The 19,290-nt window shown below is 39.7% G+C and overlaps 1 protein-coding gene across 1 annotated transcript in view; it reads left to right on the forward strand.

Moving 5' to 3' along the window:
* Positions 1–19,290, forward strand: part of ELMO1 (engulfment and cell motility 1) — a 256,188-nt gene that overhangs the window by 91,907 nt on the left and 144,991 nt on the right. Inside the window, exon 14 of the mRNA XM_086468719.1 lies at positions 11,749–11,857. Coding sequence (XP_086324845.1) covers positions 11,749–11,857 — 109 coding nt within the window. The remainder of the gene's footprint in view (positions 1–11,748; positions 11,858–19,290) is intronic.

Below are 19,290 nucleotides of genomic sequence, written 5' to 3' on the forward strand. Positions count from 1 at the left end.
TGTGTAGTAATTAAAAATTGAGACTGGAAACCAGAGCTGGCTTGAAATGAACTTGGAAAATATGAGGTTTCTGCTGGCAGAATGTGTTGTATTAAGCAAGGACACTATCAGGAAGTCATGATGGTTTCCCTGAGTGTATTGCCAGTGCTGCATTTTAATGGGCAGTCTGACCTGCCATGCTCTTATGATGCCTCAGCTGCATGGCCCTTAGTAAGATATCTCCTTGTATTACTGAAAAAAACGGGTAAGGAGAAGTTAGAAGACAGGCAATAAGTAGTCTCTTCCCTTTTCATTCCTCCTTCTGCCTCTCATAAGTGATTCTGCTTAAAAATAATTTGTATAATAAATGGAAGAGTTAGGTGTCTGAAGGATGTCTGAAACTGAAGTGCTCTTTGAGGGGGCGGCATTGGGGCTTCAAAAACCAGTAGCAAAGAAAAGTACTCATAGGAAGAGTAAATACAATTGCAATGTGTTGAAGAACCATGGGTGTGAAGGCAGTGGAGCAGATGGGTAACTCTGCATCTTGAAAGCAGAAGGCATTTCAAGGTGAAAACATGGGTGTCATGTGGTGAAGGAGGAAACAAAAATAACCAGACTTTTTTTCCTGTCTGATTCTCTCTTACCTACTTCCCCACACTCCATTTCTGTAATTCTCCTTTTTTTTCTGTTGGATACTTATTCCTGAAATTACAGTAATATGTTTTCTTTGCTTGCTGTCTTCTTTCAGATAAACACAATGTTGTTTTTCTTTATTTCGACTTTGAGTTAATTACTTGTGAATCCCAGTTTTTTGTTTACTATACAATATGACTGGAGCCTCCAGAAGAAAGGTTGTTTAGTGGAGGGGAAAAAAACCCATGTTTTCTTTGATTGTGTGGTGTCCTTAGCTATAATTTGAATTTTTAAAAAAGCTTCCTATTGAATTAGTTTCCTGTTGAGTTAGGTTTTCTTTCTCTTCTTTTATTAATTGTCTGGTGCTATCAGTGACTGATACGCACTGCATTTTTTTCATGTTCCACTTAAATAATCAATTGCTATCGTCAGAGGCTTTGCTTTTAAAAGGTGGTGACATACTATGTGGAATGAATTGATGGAAGTAATGTTGAATCTTTGTAAGAAATTTTAAAATTTTCCACAGAAAATAATTGGCAGCTTCCCAAGCTACGTAATTATAGGACAGTCAGACGGTATAATTAAAGTTAACAGTGAAGAAAATGATTGGAATAAAGCTTTGTGACAGATAATTTTTTTTTGTTCTTTTGGAGCAGACAAGTCCATCCCCTCCCCCGCCCCGGTTCCAATTTGCTCTTTTCCGAAACTACTTCAACTTCACATTCTACTAATTTTAAATATAAAATTATAAGGTACCGTTTAAAACAGACTTTATTCAGTGCAGTTATCTTTAGACTTTTCTTTTTGGTAACTTGTAGCAGTGTGCCTTCAAAACTTTCTTGAGTGTAAAAGGGGTCTGAGGAAAACGTTCCCATGGAAATACTATTGTGCCACCATTGCTACTAGTATCTTCATTTATTGGCGCTTTGTCATTGATTTGTGTGGGAATTTGTGGTGCAGGACTATTCAGATCCAGTTTGTTTTCAAGACAGAATGAGGAGAGAGATATAAATACATGAAACTGAAATATTTTGTATGTGTATGTGTTTGTAGGCCTGTACTCGTTTGCCTGATTTTGTTTTTTTGTACCTATGCATGTCAGTGATTGCTAATATTGATGTAAAATACTGATACTTACTTATGTTGGTGTGAAGTGCAAGCTAAAGGAGCCAAAATGGAGCACTCCTTTTATTTGTAACCCCAAAAGGGAAATTTGATACTTGTTTAAGTGTGCCATGTTTGTGCCTGGGATGCTTCTATAGAAACATTAGCTTTGCAGTTATGGTAAGTTGACCCTTGTATGTGCAGTCAGTGTTCATTCAGGTGTTCTTGATAGCAGGCAGCAAAATCAAAGCTACTGCTGCAGTTGTGAATGGGCTGCCGTTCATCTTGGATCTTGGCTAATTTAACAGTGTTTCCAGGCAGAAAGAGTGGATGCCGTTGGGTAGACTGAATTTACAGCAATTACACCTTAGCTTCTAATGTACTACAATTGCAATATTCTCTTAGTTTACATTTCCTCACAGGCATCTAACTATAGTGATAACCTTCATCTGGGAGGGAGCATAGGATTTTATGAGAGGTTACTGTATTTCACAGTAGGTCAGCTGAGTCACAAAGAAGTGCTATATGAACAACATTGTCTCTGGTGGGGTCCACACTTCTCCTTCTAATGAATTTGCCTTTGATGACTGACAAGTTGGTGGCTTGTCTATATTTTTCTTCTGTGCTTATGACCAGCCATATTCTAGAAGGTGTCACTGCTTCTTTGGGATGAGATTCTGCTTTGAGAAGACACATAATGTGTCTCTTCATTTTGTCTAAGCACAAGAGATTGGTGCTTCAGGCAGAAACTGCAAATAAACAGCAGCTCCAGGTCTGAGCATTGGCTGTCTACGTATTTGGATTCTGCCCAGCTGGCTACCCAAGTTTATGCCCAATTGTTTGCCATTTATTAGATTAGTAGGTTCTTCATATGTGTAGGAAAAAATAAGTATTGCTTGGAAAGCGATCATTTTACTGCAGCCTGAAATTCAGGTCCCTTGTCTGTAGAAGAGAAGGTTTATCCCTTTTTCCACTGATTTTATCTATTTCATGCAAATATTTGTTAGATATTGAGTATAAAATTTAAGTATAAAATATTGTCACTAGGGTGGGAAAGCAGTGTTGAAATCCATGCTGAAAAGTTTGGCTTATTAATCCCTTGGTATGTTTTATAATGGATTCGTTGCTACTACATTTTTGTGAATGATGTGTAAAATATTTAGAGGTATGTTCCTAAATTTTCTCTTCTTGTATTTAAAACAAATTTTAAAAGTGATTAGAATGTTCCAAACCAAAACAATGTTTGGACTTTGGTTGCACCAAGAATTATTTTGATTACCTGAAAATTAAAAATTGAGGTGGTTTAGGGTCAGTAGTAGAAAATCCGCTTTCCCCTGCATCTGCTGAGCTAGAAAATCAGTTATTCACACAGCTGTGATACAGAGGCGCTTCTTCCCCAGCAGCTAGTTGAGTTGCTGCTTTCGGAAAGGTTGAGAAGGGAGTTCTTTTCCTTTTAAAGCTTTTAGAAGTCGCAGTGGAGGAGCAGGTGCTGTTTGTGAGTGCCCGTGATGCAGGCAGGAAGATTGCCGGCATCCTGCAGAGACCTTTCAGAACTATAATGGGTTGAGTCACAGTCAGACTGTCTGCCGTATACTTTCTAACCGATGCAGTTGTTGTATAGGAGGCTGCCTACACATCCTTCCGCCAATTCACAAAGTCTCCTCACGCCTACTCGTTCTAGCCTGATCAGATACGAGTAGTCCAACATAAAATTTCATCATTTTCCAAGATAAAACTGAGCTTGATTTCTGCCGTGCCATTTTTTTCCCCCAGAAATGGTTGGAAAAGGGATGTAATTTATTTCTGCTCTGCTAAAAGTAGAGAGAAAAGTGAGCTTTGTACAGAGTCTTACTGGTGTGTCTGGTGAAGGAATGCAGTTTTCCACATGAGACCTAATTGCCTAAGCCCAGCAGTTCCCAGCCTGCTAATGTGTTCTCGTTTCTGTTCTTGCCTTCCACTCAGATATCTAACTGGTTTTCTGCCTGCGTTTCCCCCCACCCCCCACCCCTCCCCCCCCCCCAAACATCACTCAATGTCTCTGCTTTCCATAACAACAAATCAGGAAGTTGTGTATTTTGCTCCCAGGGCCTCTGTCACTGCTGGCGGAATTGAAGTGGGTCCTCCGCAGTAAGGAGGCAAAAGTCTGGAGTGGCTGGTTGCAGCATAAATATAGAGTTAAGTTCATACTGAGGGAGGAAGAGAATTGTAAGGGAGTCATGGCAACCTCTGCACAGCCCTGTGTAGTATTCACTATGGGATACATATGACAGTGTTACAGTCCTGCATATGTTCAGATCACTTCTCACCATTCATACCACACCTAAACTTTCCTACGTATATGGAAGTTGTTGGCTAAACAATGTCCTGATCCAAAGGGCCCAAAAGTTGTTGCAAGTCTAACTGTTGTCTTCAGAATGTTTTGAATCATACCGTGAGTTGCAGCAGTAGCACAGAAGGATTTGGCTGGCTTTTGTGGAGCCATGATCCATCCACCTGTAAAGCCAGGATGTGTATTCATGGGGAGAGAAGACTAGCTGTGGAGTCTCTCAGGTTTTCCCATTTACTCTGGCTGCCAGTCTCACTGATGTGCAATAAAGGTTGATGCTTTTCTAATGTATCCATACTCATTAATGTTAGGGCACTAGTAGGGCCTGAAGAAAATTCAAAAACTTCCTATATTCTGCAGGTACTGCAGTTTCCTGCCCTCCACGTCCTGCCACAGGTGAGCAAGGAGAGGATTGCAGAGAAAGCATTGCCTCCTCGCATTTGCGTGGGGCACGGAGGGAAGAGGAATACTTGGCTAGTAGTTTTCAAACTGGACCAGGTCAGCACCAAATCACTGCCCACCTGCCTGTGGGAAGTGAAGAGCACATCCTGGTGCTGCTTCTGATGACATGGCAGCTGGGCCTTCTCATCTGGGGTCTTACCAACGTGCTTTACAGTGATTTGGTTGGTTGTTCATGGAGTGGCAAAGAAAGGGGGAAGATACATAATATTTCAAGACAAACCACTGTGTATTTAGTTTTTGATGGAAAATAAGGACAATACAATTCTGCTTCATGCTAAGGTACTTCGTGTGAGAGGCAAAATTTATTGCTAGGTAATCAACTGCAGAACCATCCAAATTTAGCTTGTGATAATTTGGCACTAGATTTCTTTTAAAAGAGGGGGTAAACAAACACACCATAATTTTCTGGAAGAAAACCAAGCATTGGAAGTTATGAGCCATCTTTGTTAGAAGTGTTTTATGGCTGCAGAGTCAAACACAGCTGTAATATTACCACGACAGTTTGAATTCATCCTCTTGCCTATATATTGTTATATAAGGACATAAATCAAATGCTTTTTTTTCCCCTCCTGCCACATATGACTGTGTCACTGCCTCCTATCTGCTTTGCCATAGTGGGCTCCATGCTTTCTGTTAGCAGTTCTCCCCAGGAGCAGCAGGTTACAGTGCACTTCCTCACCCTATGCGCTGGTTAGCCCCCAGGTGCTTATTCATAGTTGTGCACCACAAAGCACATATCAGACTCTTAGTGTCTGATCCTTAACATGGTCCTTTAACTAGATGTCCCTTCAATAAGACACGGCTTTGCATCTGTGTTTCTCATGTCAGTGGCTCCTTTCTTCTTCTTTTCCAGTATCTGTAGTAGGTCTCAGCTCTTCTCTTAAATCTCTACTTTAATTGCAATTCTAGTACCTTCCTGAGGAAGATAGACATAACTGTTGCTTTGTTTTAGTTTTGCCATGAGGAATTTCTGTAATGCCTCAGGAATGTGAAGGAAGGCTGAGATAAGGGAGAGAGGAAGCATGGGAAATTGAAGATAAGATGTTGAAGATAAAAAGACAGAGAGGACAGTGCTAGTGAAGGATCTTGGAAGAACACTGATGCTGGAGTTGAGGCAAATGACAAGCTGCCTTAGGAAGAAAGCAAATTTGGTGAAGAGGATGAATGGAAACTGAGTCTGTCTGGAGTAAGAGTCCCATATCCTTCTCAGGAAGCATATCCTTAGGACTTGCTTCCTAGAGTTACTTAAAGCAGGGAATGGTGAAGCCTATTGTGTGTGATAAAGAGGCTTAGGAAAAGGAAAAGTGATGTCCAGAAAAGGAAGAGCATCCCTGCAATTTTTGGATATTAAAATGCTGCCCGACTTTTCATTTTGAGTCTAAGGAGGTTTTTTACCATCTTTACTAACTAGCTTTCTGAACCTCTTGGTATTAGGCTACAGCAGACTGGTAGAAAACTTGTTCTCTATTAACACAGGATCATTTTAGATAGTACTACGAAATAGGGGTGGGGAAATGCTCCTTTTTAATAGTTCAACAAGCATTGCTGCACTATCTGCTGTGGGATTTATTATAAGTATTGATGCAGCTATAGTGGGTCTTGCATTTCACTTCTGTATTTACTTCCTAGTCATAATGAATTTCTATTCCATTGCCAATTTCTGAGGTTGGTTCAGGAATCTGAGAATCGCATCTGCAGTTGCTGTGGGCAGTATACTTTGAGCCAATTTCATCTTTAATGTGAGGGATTAAGGGATTGACTAAGTCGATATTCCTTCCCAGTGAAGGAGAAATATTTCTGCCTGGTGGTTTTATCCTCCTGGATTTTGATGAGGAAGGTTTTGAATATACCTGTCTTCAAAACTTTGCCTCTTGACAGTCATTAACTCTTAGTTGCAGGTATAAGCTTTGTTATTGAAGCTGATGCAGATTTTTAAGCACATGGTAGTCAAATGTGGGAAATTCTTCATTTAGTCCACTGTGCCTCTGAGGGTCTGTTTTGTGCTGCTGAGGTAGCGATGGACTCGATGAATAATTCAATGGAAGATCATAAAGGAACATTGCTATAAAGTTAGAAAAATCTTTTTTTTTTTTTTTTTTTTGCTACTGGAGATTTTGCATTACTCTTCTGTGATCTTGGCATGACACTTGAATTTATTTTATGTTATTGTTCATGCCTTTGGAAGATGTCTTGTAAAGGCAGGTGAGCCTTCTTTGAGTGATGCTGAGCACCATTGATTATAACACAAGAGGAAGTACGAAAGAACTTGCAGTTAAAAGCAACAACCTAACATATTTTCTAAGGAGGAATATTCTTTCCTGTGTCTTTCTAAATTCATTGTTGGACGATTAGGTGTTGGATGGCTGCCTTCCACTTGTTGAAAAGGCTTTTGGCTTTAGAGGAAACAGGGCGCTTCAGGCAATTCTTATACCTACATCCCAGAAGAAATTCAGCTCTCACCAGTTGCTGACCAATACTGCCTGAAGGTCTACCTTGGGAAACACAATCAAGCCTTCATTTCTCTTTCTGATCGCTCTTTGGTTTTGTTTTGTAATTGGGAAATGTTTCTCTTCTATCTACAAAAGGAATTTGTAAATAGGAGAGGATAAATACATATAGTAGGTAGCTTAAAAATAGTAAAAACTGTACAGATCTGTATTCTGCTACAAATACTGTCAAATTCTCATGCCTCAATAGGCTACAGTTTCATCTGTAGAAATGTCAAGAAAATGGATAACACTGATTTCCTAAAAATGTCACCTTCTTGCATTTTTAAAAACATTTTTAGATCTCTTCCTTTCTCCTTTTCTGCTAATCAATTCATCTCATTCTTCTTGTGATATCATTTTGTTTTCATTCTATGCTTCTCTCACGCACTTTCTCTTTTTTTCCTTCCTTTTTCCGAGCTGTAGTTGTTTTGGTTTGTTTTTTGCTTTTTTTAAAAGAACAATCTATTCTATAAAAAATCAACTCTCTCTCCTGTCTTGCTCCTTAATGTCTTTTCATCACTCAAACTTTTCCTGGCTGCCATCGCTTGGTAATTTTCTTTTTCTTGAGATTTTTGTCTCTTTGTTTGTTTTTTTTTTTCACTTTTCCCTAAAGAAAAAAAAATGTTACTGTTACTGAGTGTTACATATCATGGTGGTTTTCTGCTTTGCCTCATAGTAATGGGCGGTATTGATCAAAGGAACAGAGGAAAAGAGGATCTGCAGAACTTAGTACTCCTGTACCATGAGCTGTTGTGTTTTTTTTTTTTTTTTTTTTGTCTGTATAACATCTAGTGTACTAGAAGCTTTGTTTCCATCTTGGACCTTCCTAATTCTGTAGCTCTGCAAGGATGAAGAAGGGAAAAATAGGCAGAAGTAGGTTGGCAGCCAAGCAGACCACAGTCAAGGTAGGACTGAAGGAAGATGGAGTATCAGCCGGCAGTGTGCCCAGGTGGCCAAGGCAGCCGACAGTGTCCTGGCCTGTAGCGGAAATAGTGTGGCCAGCAGGAGTAGGGAAGTGATTGTGCCCCTGTGCTCAGCACTGGTGAGGCCGCACCTCGAACACTGTGCAGTTTTAGGTGCCACAGTGTAAGAAAGACCTTGAGGTGCTGGAGCGTGTCCAGAGAAGGGCAACAAAACTGGTGAAGGGTCTGGAGAACAGGTCTTGTGAGGAGTGGCCGAGGGAACTGAGGTTGTTTAGCCTGGAGAAGAAGAGGCTGAGGGGAGACCTTATTGCTCTCTACAACTACCTGAAAGGAGGTTGTAGCCAGGTGGGGGTTGGTCTCTTCTCCCAAGTAACAAGTGATAGGATGAGAGGAAATGGCCTCAAGTCATGCCAGGGGAGGTTTAGCTTGGACATTAGGAAAAATTTCTTAACTGAAAGAGTGGTCAACCATTGGAAGAGGCTGCCCAGGGAAGTGGTGGAGTCACCATCCCTGGAGATATTTAAAAGATGTGTACATGTGGTGCTTAGGGACATGGTTTAGTGGCAGACCGGGCAGTATTAGGTTAACAGTTGGACTTAAAGGTCTTTTCCAACATGATGCTCTGATTCTATGGTGCCAAGGGTTCTCTTAAATTATCCGTGATATTTGCCTTTAAATATTTGTTTCCCTCAAGCAAAATTCAACAACTGTACCTGCCGATCGTGAAGTGTGATGGATCTGCAACTCACTGTGGATTTGTGAGGGGAAGGAGGAGGAAGATAATAGGGTGCAGCCACTTCGTGAGCATTAATGATAGACCTCCATTTGAATGAAGGTTGTGTGGGCTTCGTGACTTCCTCACTACTTTCCTTTCCTTGGTAAAATAATGTTGTGATAGAAACGTGAATCAAATTAGCAATATGCTCTGTAGACATACAAAAGTATTATCAGTCTAGAGCTGTGTGTTATGTTTCTTTCCCTGCTATTGTTTTCACCAGTTTATGAAGTAAACATGTCCATTCCCTGCTTATTTCTCCTCCATAACCAGAGTGATAAAGGAAATAACATTAAAATCATGCCCTTATCAACTGTATTTATAGCATTTTTCTTTGGAACAGGATATGAGTCGCAAAGTCGTGAAAAGAGTATTACAAATATAATAGTGAATGTTGTAAATCTGTTGCCAAGACTAGGAATGATTCCTCTCTGGTTATTTATAAGAACCTCTCTTTTTTTTTTCCTTTCCCTTTTTACCATTGCTGTTTCTTGCAGAAGATCTGTATCTGTCAAATTTGCCTACAGATGTTTAGATGTAGTAAAGAGCCTTCTATCTTCCTTTCTTACAGAAATGTAACATGTCGGCTCTGCCTTATTTTGCACAGCAAATGCTAAAAGATGATGCTTGCGGAGATTGTGTCTGAGGATCGTTTCAAGGCTGCTTTACATATTGATTACTCAAATTGCCATTTAATTTGCTGTATAGCAATACACAGTGCCTTAACTATTTCCCTGGCATTCTTATTGATTGCTGTAATTCTGCCTTACGTTATATGCATGTATGGTGTCACCATTAAATATTTATGTGCTCATGAAATGTTAATATGTCGGGTTAATGGGAAACTCAACAAAATGTGTTTGCCAGAAGCGAGTGGGAATGCTGATTCGAGTGCTTCCCTTCCCCTCCCCCTTACCCTTTCATTTTGCCTCTCCATTGATTTTATTACCAGTGTTTCTCTGCTGTATCTAAATCTGTGTCAAAGCAGCCCCCTGCTCCAGTATGCAGATTTTATGTTTTATTATGTGAGAGATAAAACACGGTAATAACAAAACAAGATAAGTGATATCAGGGAGGTGTTGAGACACAGCTTTACTTTGCGCTTGTGCTATTCTGTCATTGCTCCTGCATTGGAGTATGGAAATACAGCACCGTCCTCCATGAAAGAGACTGAAACAGGATGACTCATCCAGAATGCAAAGTCATATTCGCATGTTCTTTGAACAGTGGCTGCGGCAACGTGAAACAAAAATTGCAGGGGTGTTTCTTTGATTTGGTAAAGCTGTTATCCATAGATGACATGGAACAATTAGATGTAATTTAAACCAAAACTTCTAGAAGGAAAAGTAACTCCTCTTGGCAGACTGGTGAACTTGATTCTGACACTGTCCTGTTGGAAAAGCCCAGTAAAAGTTCGTAAGGGTCAAATATCCCTATTGACTTTCTAAGCTTCTTTGGGAAGCCTAGGTGATTTAAAAAACCACCACCATTGGAAAACAAAACAAAGCGATCATCCACTCTTATAACACAGAGAGCAACCATCCTTTTACGTCCCTGCATGATGGGCTGGGAGCAGAGTATGAGCTGGAGGCTGCCCTTTGTACAACAGGACTAAAATAGATGCTTGGCAAAGAGGCTTTGTTGTGCCATGTGAAGCACATAACTTTCCTACTTGCTTTTGGGTTTTCACTCTTTTCCCACCTTTGCCTTTAACTGCTTCACCGAGAAGCCTTCTTCACATAAGAGAGCATGAAACAGTCACAACTTAGGTCTGGGGAGGGAGGAAAACGTTTTGTTGACATCCAGCATTGCATCGGTCCTCTCCTCCTGGTTTTGGGTCAAGTTCCAGCCTTGGAGCCTCTTGCAAACCTTTGCTGACAAAATGGAAAGATTTAAAACAAACAAACAAACAAACCCCAAACCAGAATTACACAACAAACAAAGCCAAACAAACAAAAACCATCATGAGGCTGTTTTAAGGAGACAAGAGGAATGTAAAGTAGAGAGCAATGCCTAAACACCTGTTTGTGAAGAAAATTTAGAGAGCCTGCGAGGTTCTCTGGTGCTTGGCAAAAATCTCTTACCTTTAAAATTAATTTTCCTCCTCTGTCCCTCATCCCCAGGCTATGCAGCAGCTGTTTAGGATGTGTTTTGTTTCTTTTTTTTAAAGTGGCAAAGTTTGTTACTGCAAAGACAATTCTTACTGCGAATCTGTTTTGACCATTTCTTTTTCTTTTTTTTCCCAGCACCTATTTTGCTCTCTTTTCAGGTTCACAGCTTCAATGAAATCTATAGTATTTTTATAACTCACTTTTTAGTCTACAGTGAAATATCTTGTTTAGTTGTAGGGAAAACTTTGTCCCAACTGTATCTGATATAGCATAACTTAATAGGTGTAACAATGTGCAAGGAATTCTTTTCTCCCATTTGTTTTGCCATGTTACTTAACAGAAAATACAAAGGCTCTCCTTGAGCTGTTTTTGCAGCATTCCTAGGCTTGGTACAAGAGTGATAGTTCCCTGAAATGTTTTGCATGCAAGCACAAGTTTCTTCCTCAATAGAGAAAAATGTGCACATTTTCTTCCTTTGTGGACTTTAGTTTGATTTTTGACACTTGGGACTTTTTTGGAGCCTGAATCCATCTATGCAATTTTTATCCCACTCTTTTTTTTTTTTTTTTTTTTGTGGTTCCCTCTAGGTGTGTTAATGTCTACAAATCCTTATATCTAATTTCCTTTAACTGGCAAATTTGAAATGAAACTGTTTCTTTCTCTTTGGCTTCTACTGCAATTTCTTCAAGCTGGGGTGGAACAGCAATGTTGCATAGGAATGGCAAAGCTTCCCAGTTGGTCATGGAGCAGGACTGCTTCTGTGCTGCTGACTGCCTCAAACATAGGGCATTTAGCTGGGGGGAAGGCTAAGGGTTATGAAAACAGACTCCACGTACAGTTCCCTAAATTCAGCCTGGTATATCTTGTAGATGTTGGATGTGGAGGACAGTACTTCAACTCATGTGTTCTTCAAACTCATTATTTTGCATTTTGATTCCTCCTTCAGATTGTCCTAGAGAACAGCAGTCGAGAAGACAAGCATGAGTGCCCATTTGGCCGAAGTAGCATTGAGCTGACAAAGATGCTGTGCGAAATACTGAAAGTAGGAGAGCTACGTAAGTTGACATGTTTGTTTGACCTCTAAGAACCATGTGGTGAGTTCAGTGATACTTAAAGTTTATTTCAATGCTAGAATTTTCTTCTGATAATTGTTTCTCAGTATGGTTACATATTGAACACTGGCACTCAAAATGACTATGTCTGTTATTCTGTCTCTTGCTAGTTCGTGGGCATCCCAGGGCTGAGGGTGGAGTAGGGGAAAGGGGCACCTAGTCTTTGAATCTCTTCTATATGAAGCAGCGCAGTTGCATCGTTTCTAGGGGGGTCAGTTCATTTCCCATTGGGTGATCTGGTAGGAGACTTCATAGTCTTACCATTCCATGGGCTTGTCTGTAGGTTGGTGTTATATGAGTACCACAGTCATTCTTTGTGGGATTGCTCATCTAAACTAACACATCCTGTTTTCTCTTACGTATCTAAAGCTCTGCCTAAATACCGGGTGATATATGTATCATTTACTCTAACAGTGTGGTATGAAATATTGTATTTTAATACAGAGTAAACGAGCTGTCTTTGGCTTCGATTACTGTCCCTTGACAAATTGTTAGATACTATCAAACAGAAAAGCATGTCTGTATCTTCATTAGTCTACAGAGCGTTGGTGTTTAACTCCATTGATATATATGAACTTCAGTTACCCATCAATGATGTTTTGGGTCCAGCTGCAGTCTGTTTTGGAAACACTACCAGAGCTTCATTTTCTTGTTGCACAAGCAGGGAGCACAACTGAGATGCTGTGTTTCCTTCAGAGACATTTTCTTTCTTTTGATTTTTTTTTTCCCTAATAAAGATTTTTCTTTTACCTTTACACTCAAGCGCATGAAATGTAATGAAAGAAGAGCAATGCAAAAGGCAGCAAGAAAGCCTACAGGTATCATTGGTTCTTGTTCCTACTAGCTCTGCAACATCAAAAGCTCTGTTTTAAAAGTATGATTTGGCTATTAATACATCTGAAGCTTTTAAATGCAGTATCTTGAGAGAATTTATTGACTAAAGGAAAAACCTGTCTCTGTGCAATGGGCCGGGATAAAACCTGTGCATTGCTTGCAGCTTCTAAATTGACCGTCCGTATTTGACAGACCCAGATAAATTATATGATGTTTACTTTTGAATACCATCCTAAGTATTAAGGAGTGCATTCACTATGTCTACAAATAAACAGTTTAGTAACTACTTTAGCTGCATGGCAATAGTAATGTGTTGTGTAAGGTTCAAACTGTAGCAGACATGTCTCCCTTAAAATAACCTTACTGCTGCAGCTGAGCTGTCTAATGCCAAATCATGCATGATAGGTCTGTCTGAATCTTTCTGCTGGCAAATGTGGGAGAGGCATATCATCTCATAAAAGCTGTAAGCCTATTTAAATTAAGTGCTAAAGATCAATTTTATTTTTACAAATGCACAGAAAAATATCAGAAATCCCAAGTATGGCTTTGTACATGATGTTTTGTATATGTCCCATCACTGAATGGGAGTTGCACTGCACTTTGCTGCTAAGAAAGATGATTGATCTAGGGGCTAGCCAGGTGTCTCAGACTTCTTCCTTGCTGTATGTCACAGGTTGAGGCTGGGCGGGCCACTGACAAATGACAAATGCTCTCTATTAACCCCTCTCCCCTCCCAAAAGGGAAAAGGAGAAGGAACAAGGGAGAGAGACTTTACGGTTTGGAAAAGAAAACTAAAACAGCTTTAATGGAACAGTAACAATAAAACAAAAGATAGGAATAAGGAAAGAATGAAATACATACAATATGTGCAAATATATACAATTAAATACAAAACCAACACCGAACCCAACTCCCCCCACCCTGATGATGACACATCACCAGCACACTGCAGGGCTGGCACTGGGGCAGCCCCAGGCTGGACTCGGCAGCAGACAGGGACGGGATGCAGGAGCTAGACTCAGGCACTGGATTCAGGGATGGATGGATTGGGATCGATGACAGAAGAACAGACAGAGTCCTCCTCAGATGTTGACCATCGAAGAAGAGAGAGAGACCTCCTGATCCCTCAGCTTTATACTGAATATGACGTGTATGGGATGGAATGCTCTGTTGGTCAGGTTGGGGTCACCTGTCCGGTTTGCTCCTCCCTGCAGGTGCGGCCTTTTACGGGTTTGTGACCCTTTTCACACCTGGCACCCCAACACTGAGTACAAGATTTAGCAGTGACCTTGGTCGCTATAAGAACAGTACAAGCAAGGGCCTCTCAGCATCCCATTCCTTGGTACGAACTATAAACATCAGGCCTTATCACTGCTAGAGGCAGTCACTGTCTGGAGAAACATGCTGCTGTTTCAGAAAATGCCGTTAGTTAGAGGAGACTTAACTGAAAAGTTAAAGCACTAAAACAGAATTAGTTCAGGTTTAGCCCAAACCAGGACACTGTATCGTAAGAAGTCATTCAATAAATAAACCTCTTTTTTGCCACAGACATCTTCGTTGTCCACATGCAGGGGGCTGTTAGTATATAGATGATTTGCCAGGTATGGTATAATTTGTTCTGATTGCTTCTAACTTCTGCAGATAGCTCCTTTCATGTTTTAACTTTTTCATTATCTGGTCTTTCAAATTGGGGACTTGAATAAAATAAGAGGATTTGGGCTGGGGGCTCATTTGTCATATGAAGAAAATATGAAAGGAAAGCTATTTTTGCTGTCTTAGTTTTAGAAAGAAAATGTCTTTTTTTTGGGAGAGATTGGGTTTTTTTGTGGGTTTTTTTTTTTTGTTTGGTTGGGTTTTTTTATTAGAGTAGCTCTATGGTTTGGAAGTGTGAGGTTGAAAGAAAACTGAAAAATTCCCCAAGGATAGCTCTGGCCAAGAGACATTAGCTGTTAAGATTCTGAAGCCACTAGCTTTGGTGTTGTTGAAGCTGCGAGTCACTGGGATGCTAGGTGTGCTGGTTTGCCGCAGGGTCCCATGGTGTTCTTTCATAGGCGTGTGACATACAGAGAAGATTCAATGCAGAGGAGAAGTGCACTGGTGCTTCTGTTGGTCGAAACCAGATGTAGCACGACTGACTTTCTGTGAAGTCATGCTAATCCACACCTACAGAGCATCTGTCTCTGGATGCAGCAATAAGGCTGCGTCGTAGCCTTATATTCACAGGGGACAGAGCTAAGGTTACCTCTAACTCATCTTGACGATCCTCCTGTTCACCAGTATGTTTCCTTAATGGTTTTATGTGGAACTGTAATTGTCGTTTAAAAAGGCTGTGATAAAATACACCTTTAACATAATGTACAGAAAACAGATTTATTGAAAATGGTTATTGCAGATGCGCATCTTAAATGGCCTGTGATCAGCAGTGTATTTTGTTGAGAAGTGCAAACTAGAACTGACATCTTAGGAAAATGTATGTTCAGGTTTATTCTTCACTTGAAAATAAATACTGGATTGCTGAATAGCGTTGGACATCTTAAAAAACAGTAGTTACAGTTTAGGGCAAAGTTGTCCCTGGTAATTTGTATGTGATAGGTTTCCAAATACATATTTAGGTTGCCAGTGTTCTTTAGAAATTCAAAACTCGTCATTATTGCGTTGGAACATAGAACTTTTTTTCTTAACAGTTTCTGAATTGTATAATTTAAAAGCCACAGTAAACGACCTTTTGCTCATGAATTATTCAGCAGTAGAAACTTTCTTAAAGTGCAGAGTAGATAAAAGCTACTAGAATGTCCATTATTTATGAAGAGACTTTAATGCTGATTATATTCCCATTGCTCCGTTGTATTAAATACCTTCAGGCAACAAGAAGACGTTTTACCATTTCTTTTTGGTCCTTTCAAGCATGCATTCATCCCAGCAAGAAGTAACAAGAAAGTGTTAAAGGCATGCCATCTCTTCTGCTTTTGTATTTTCCTGAATCCAGATACTGGACTTGTTGATTCTTGGACTTCAGTTCCAAAATTCATCTCTTCTTCACCAAAGAATTTAAGCATATATTTAAATCTTGTGTAAATAAAGCAAGCTCAAGTGCAAGCTGTGAGTTGAGCATATGTTAACTGCTTTACAGAGGTGGATTTGCAGAGTAGAGGAGCTAAAACTTAAGAGAAAGGTTGGTGTAGCGTTTAAGTAACATGAAATTTAGAATGAAACATGCCCATAAGCCTATTCAATAAAATCTCTGATTCAGGAAAGAATGGGATATTTGACTATAAATCTTTTAATTTTGTGCTACTGTCGCTCTTAAAAAGGCATTGAAGAGAATGGCTTTACTGAGTACTTGCCAAGGTACTCAACTTGGCAAATACTATGGTAAATCTGATTTCTCCAGTAATAGCTTCCTGTGCGTATCTTGACTAACAAGATGATTTGCTTCTCATCCTCTATGTCTTGGAGCTGGCATGAGACAGTAACACTGTTATCCAGTGGTCAATCCTCCTCCCCCAGTAGGGTGAGGCACTTTGACACTCCACATCCCTGGTACACTGACAAGCTTACAAAGAGCAGAAAAGATCAGGCCATTCATATCTCCTCCTTAGTATCTGAGAGCGCTAAAGTAACCCCCATCTTCCCTCCTCTTACTTCAAGTTTCAGTACATGACATACATGCTTTGGGGAGAAGGAATACCCATGTAACAGACTCCAGGCTTTGCTGGGAGGCAGTAACATTGCAGATAAATACAAAAATTACAAACTACATCCAAATGACCTTCCAGAACTGGAGTTAATGAATTTAATGGGAGATTTGGAGTTCATTAAAACCTAGTATTTGTCATAAGTAAGAATTTGAACTCAGCATTTTGTGTAAGTAGCCCTAATCTTCTCTGATCTGCGCTTACAATGCCCAGTTCTCTGTACCTCTGCTCAGTGTGTGACACTGCTCCTATACTCCAAACCCCTTCACGCTGTGATTCCTGGTGGAAAGTGGTACTTGACTGTGTTACCTGATTTATGCAGAACTGGTACAGCTTCCCGGGCTTGTAGCCTTATTTCCATGCAGGTTCAGCTGAAATTGTTTAGTGTTGAAGCTGGTGAAGAGGCTTGTAGCTGACAGAGGAACGATAAATTAATGCTGTGTGCACTGAGGAAAGACAGTGCTACTGACGGAGCAGTAGTCTAAAGATGTTCACAAGCCAATATCATTGCGTGCGTGGTTATTCTATAGTTAAGACATGTCAGACTTCAAGTATTTTTCAGTGTATTTTTGAGCAGGACACAGATGTTCAACTGCCAATGTTCATATTTGATTGTTTTGATGGATGGTGTTTAGGGTCTTTTGCAAAAACCTGCACTCAAGCTTCATGACAGACCACAGGAGTATATGCCGCATATCAGATACATGGATTGTCCTAAAACTTCTATCGGATAAACAACTTCTTCACTGGGTTTTCTTGCTTTTCTGTTGTGGGGAATTTAATTGTCATGGGGTTTTGTTAGACCTGATTAATTTAAGGGATTTTTTTTTTTCCCTCGAAAGAGAAGATCTAAATGCCAACGTATTATAATGCCCTTGATTATAATGCCCCAATGCTGGTTGTACATGTTCTTGCTATAGATTTCTCATTGCATTTATTGCCCAGGTTGCAGAGTTGAAGTGGCCTAGAAGTTCTTGCATTATTGCCCCTTTATCAAATAGAATATGCTGGGCGTTAGAAGGTGTACAGTGATATTCATGGTTGTGCTCACTGAGATGAAGATAATCAAATCTCATGCTCCAAGGAGTAAGCTGATTGCTGCAAGGGTCAGGAAGCACTTTTTCGTGTTTGCACAATTTTTCCACTGCATTGCACAATCCGTAGCGTGCAGTGTGGTTTGTTGCTGTTGGTCTTTCCCTGAAAGCATATTGGTCACTGCAGGATCGGCATTCCAGACCTGAGGGCTTGCCTAGTTTGATTTTCCTTCTGCTACAGCAAATCCAATATTTTTATAACTGAATGTCACATCTTACATTTTTTTTCCCCTTGCTTGGAAGCTAATTGCCTTTTCATCCTTCTCTTCCTCCTCATCTTAAATTTAAATAGAATAAAATCTCAGAAATAGTAAATAAAATTAGATAGTAAATAGTAAATAAAATTAGATATTAGTAAATAAAATTAGATTTTTTTTTTTACTGTTCTCACCTTTCCTCTTGCAATTTTGTTTTGTGAAGACTGAAGCTTTTTACAAGTCAGGAAATGTTTGTTAGGAAGTTGAAAAACTTTTCTGGCCAAAAAAGTATTTAGTGACAGGTAGCGATTTCTGTTTCATCGTGAACTTTCCCAGCTTTAGAATATAATAAAATAATTAAAAAGAAATTCTAATCTCCTTTGTCTTTGCTTTTTACTGCACTCATTCTTACATAGCCATCTTTCTGTCCTCTTGCCCAAGCCATCGCAACAGATAACTCCCAGTCACAGCAAAAGTTAAGCAGATACTGAGTGAAGGCTAGAAGGTAAGCAACATTTGAAAACAATTTAAGTAGCAGTGAAGGGGAAAAAAAATATCAAAAATATTCCGTATTGATCTTGAGTTTTAAGGGTTCATTTGGAAACATTACTAGCAAATTAGCCATTCCTGACTATAGGGGTATTAAGTGTCCTTCTTGATGCAAAGGTAATAACTTGCTGAGTAGATTGAATTATACTTTTCTTTTGTATCATAGCAGAATCTTACTTTATCAAACACTTGTCTCTTTCAGTTTGCTGGTACGGTCCCCCAGGAGAAACAGAATGAAACTTCTTTTTTCTAGGGAGATACTAGTTTCTTTGCAATCAACCTCCTCTTGCTCTAAAAAGGTCTTAGTCTCTTCATGTTTGTGGTAAACTGTGAAGTCTCTACAAGATATCTACTGTAATCTATGAGAATATGAGCAATGGAGCTGCAGACACCTTTTGAGGAAGACGTTTCAGTTTTACCTCTGAGTGACAGAGAGACAGATTTTGGAACATTAGTTTCTACATATGGTACTGTTGGCTTCAAAGTTGGTACAACATTGGCTTCTGGGTCAGTTAGCTAGACACCCTGGTCTGTCTAGTATCCTCTTGTGTTTTTTCCTATTGTCTAAAGCCATATGTCTGCTTTTTCATATCTTTGGAGCAGGGATCGTAACTAGTTTTGTGTGTGTGACCTTGTTGTGTCCTGGGTGCAGGATTCTTTAGCTTCTTTAAAATTACATTTACTCAATTTTCAATATTATTAATACTAGTAAAAAGCATGGGGTGTGTGTATGAACTCAAAAAACACTTAAGGGCAAGAAAGAGCTGTGGTGGATGTAAGGGATTTTTTTAGAAGTTGATTAATGAATCCAAAAGACAACAAAGAGGAAACTTGATTAAGCGTGAAGAGCTCTTTCATCTGGTAATGAAAGGGGTAGCAAGAATCAAGACCTGGAAGTTAAAACCTCCTAAATTCAAACTAGGTGTAAGGTATAGGCATTAGCTGTGAGGGTGCTGAACTAGAGAAAAAGAAAAGAGAAGAGGAAAAAAAAAAATCTTGATGTTGAT

This window comes from Leptosomus discolor, chromosome 7 (genome assembly GCF_034619465.1).
Source record: "Leptosomus discolor isolate bLepDis1 chromosome 7, bLepDis1.hap2, whole genome shotgun sequence".
Lineage (NCBI taxonomy): Eukaryota > Metazoa > Chordata > Aves > Leptosomiformes > Leptosomidae > Leptosomus > Leptosomus discolor.